Below are 974 nucleotides of genomic sequence, written 5' to 3' on the forward strand. Positions count from 1 at the left end.
TTACCTGACGCCCTACCGTCGCCTGCCGCCCACCCACAAGGCGCCCTACGCCTCCAGCAACTACCAGCCTTTCTCCTACGGCACCCACAAACCCTCTCCCTATGGCAACTACGCCTCCAGCAACCCTTATCCCGCCCACAACCACCAGCCCAACCCCTCGCATTACTACACCTCCAAGCCTGCCGGCGCCGCCCACAAGTCGCACCTCTCCTCCTACGCCCACAACCCTAACACCTACCCTTCCTCCTCATCCTCCGCCACCCTCACCGCCCCCGCCCCCACCCCCGCCCGCAACAGCAACCACTACAACCAGACCCTGCCCCACCCACACCGCCCGCACAGCTTCACCATCCCGCACGCCCACACTCAATCGCACTACGCCCATGCCCCCAAACAGCCCCCCGACGCCAACGGCTACCGCGACCCGCCCATGCTCAACGACAAGCTGTTCCCCCGCGACAACCCCTGGCCGGACGAGGGCGGGATGGGCGCGAAGGGACCCCACCTGCAGGTCCGCGGCTTGGTGTACGAGACCCGCGGGCGTGGTGGGCGGACTCACCTCCTCGACGGCATCTCCCTGGAGGCGCGCGGAGGAGAGGTCCTGGCTGTCATGGCGACCAACGGTGAGTACGGCCGAGTGCATGAAGTCATTAATTAATCTTCGTTTGTGTGTTGTGCTGTTTATTTTTATTTTTTTTTAATATTTTTATTATTTTTTTCGTTATTCTGTTTGCCAATTGTATGTTTATTTATTTTGAATTATTTGCCGTTGTTTTTCTTTTTTTGTCTCGTTACTCTATCAGTTTTCCATTTTAGTTCTTCATCCTAGTTATAACTTTATCATTTATTAGTCTTTTTTTGTTCTTTTTCATTCGTATTATCTCTCTCTCCTTTTTCTTGCTTTGTTTTTTAAGTTGGGAAATGATGAATAGGAAATGTAAGAGAAAAGAGGAGAAATGATAGCTTGGGAAAAG

The 974-nt window shown here is 53.3% G+C and overlaps 1 protein-coding gene across 1 annotated transcript in view; it reads left to right on the forward strand.

Annotated features, from left to right (window-relative positions):
* Window positions 1–974, forward strand: part of LOC119591316 (ATP-binding cassette sub-family G member 8-like) — a gene marked incomplete in the record, with an annotated part of 74,919 nt that overhangs the window by 29,535 nt on the left and 44,410 nt on the right. Inside the window, 1 exon segment of the mRNA XM_037940047.1 lies at window positions 398–623. Coding sequence (XP_037795975.1) covers window positions 398–623 — 226 coding nt within the window.

The sequence above is a fragment of the Penaeus monodon genome, chromosome 28 (genome assembly GCF_015228065.2).
Source record: "Penaeus monodon isolate SGIC_2016 chromosome 28, NSTDA_Pmon_1, whole genome shotgun sequence".
Lineage (NCBI taxonomy): Eukaryota > Metazoa > Arthropoda > Malacostraca > Decapoda > Penaeidae > Penaeus > Penaeus monodon.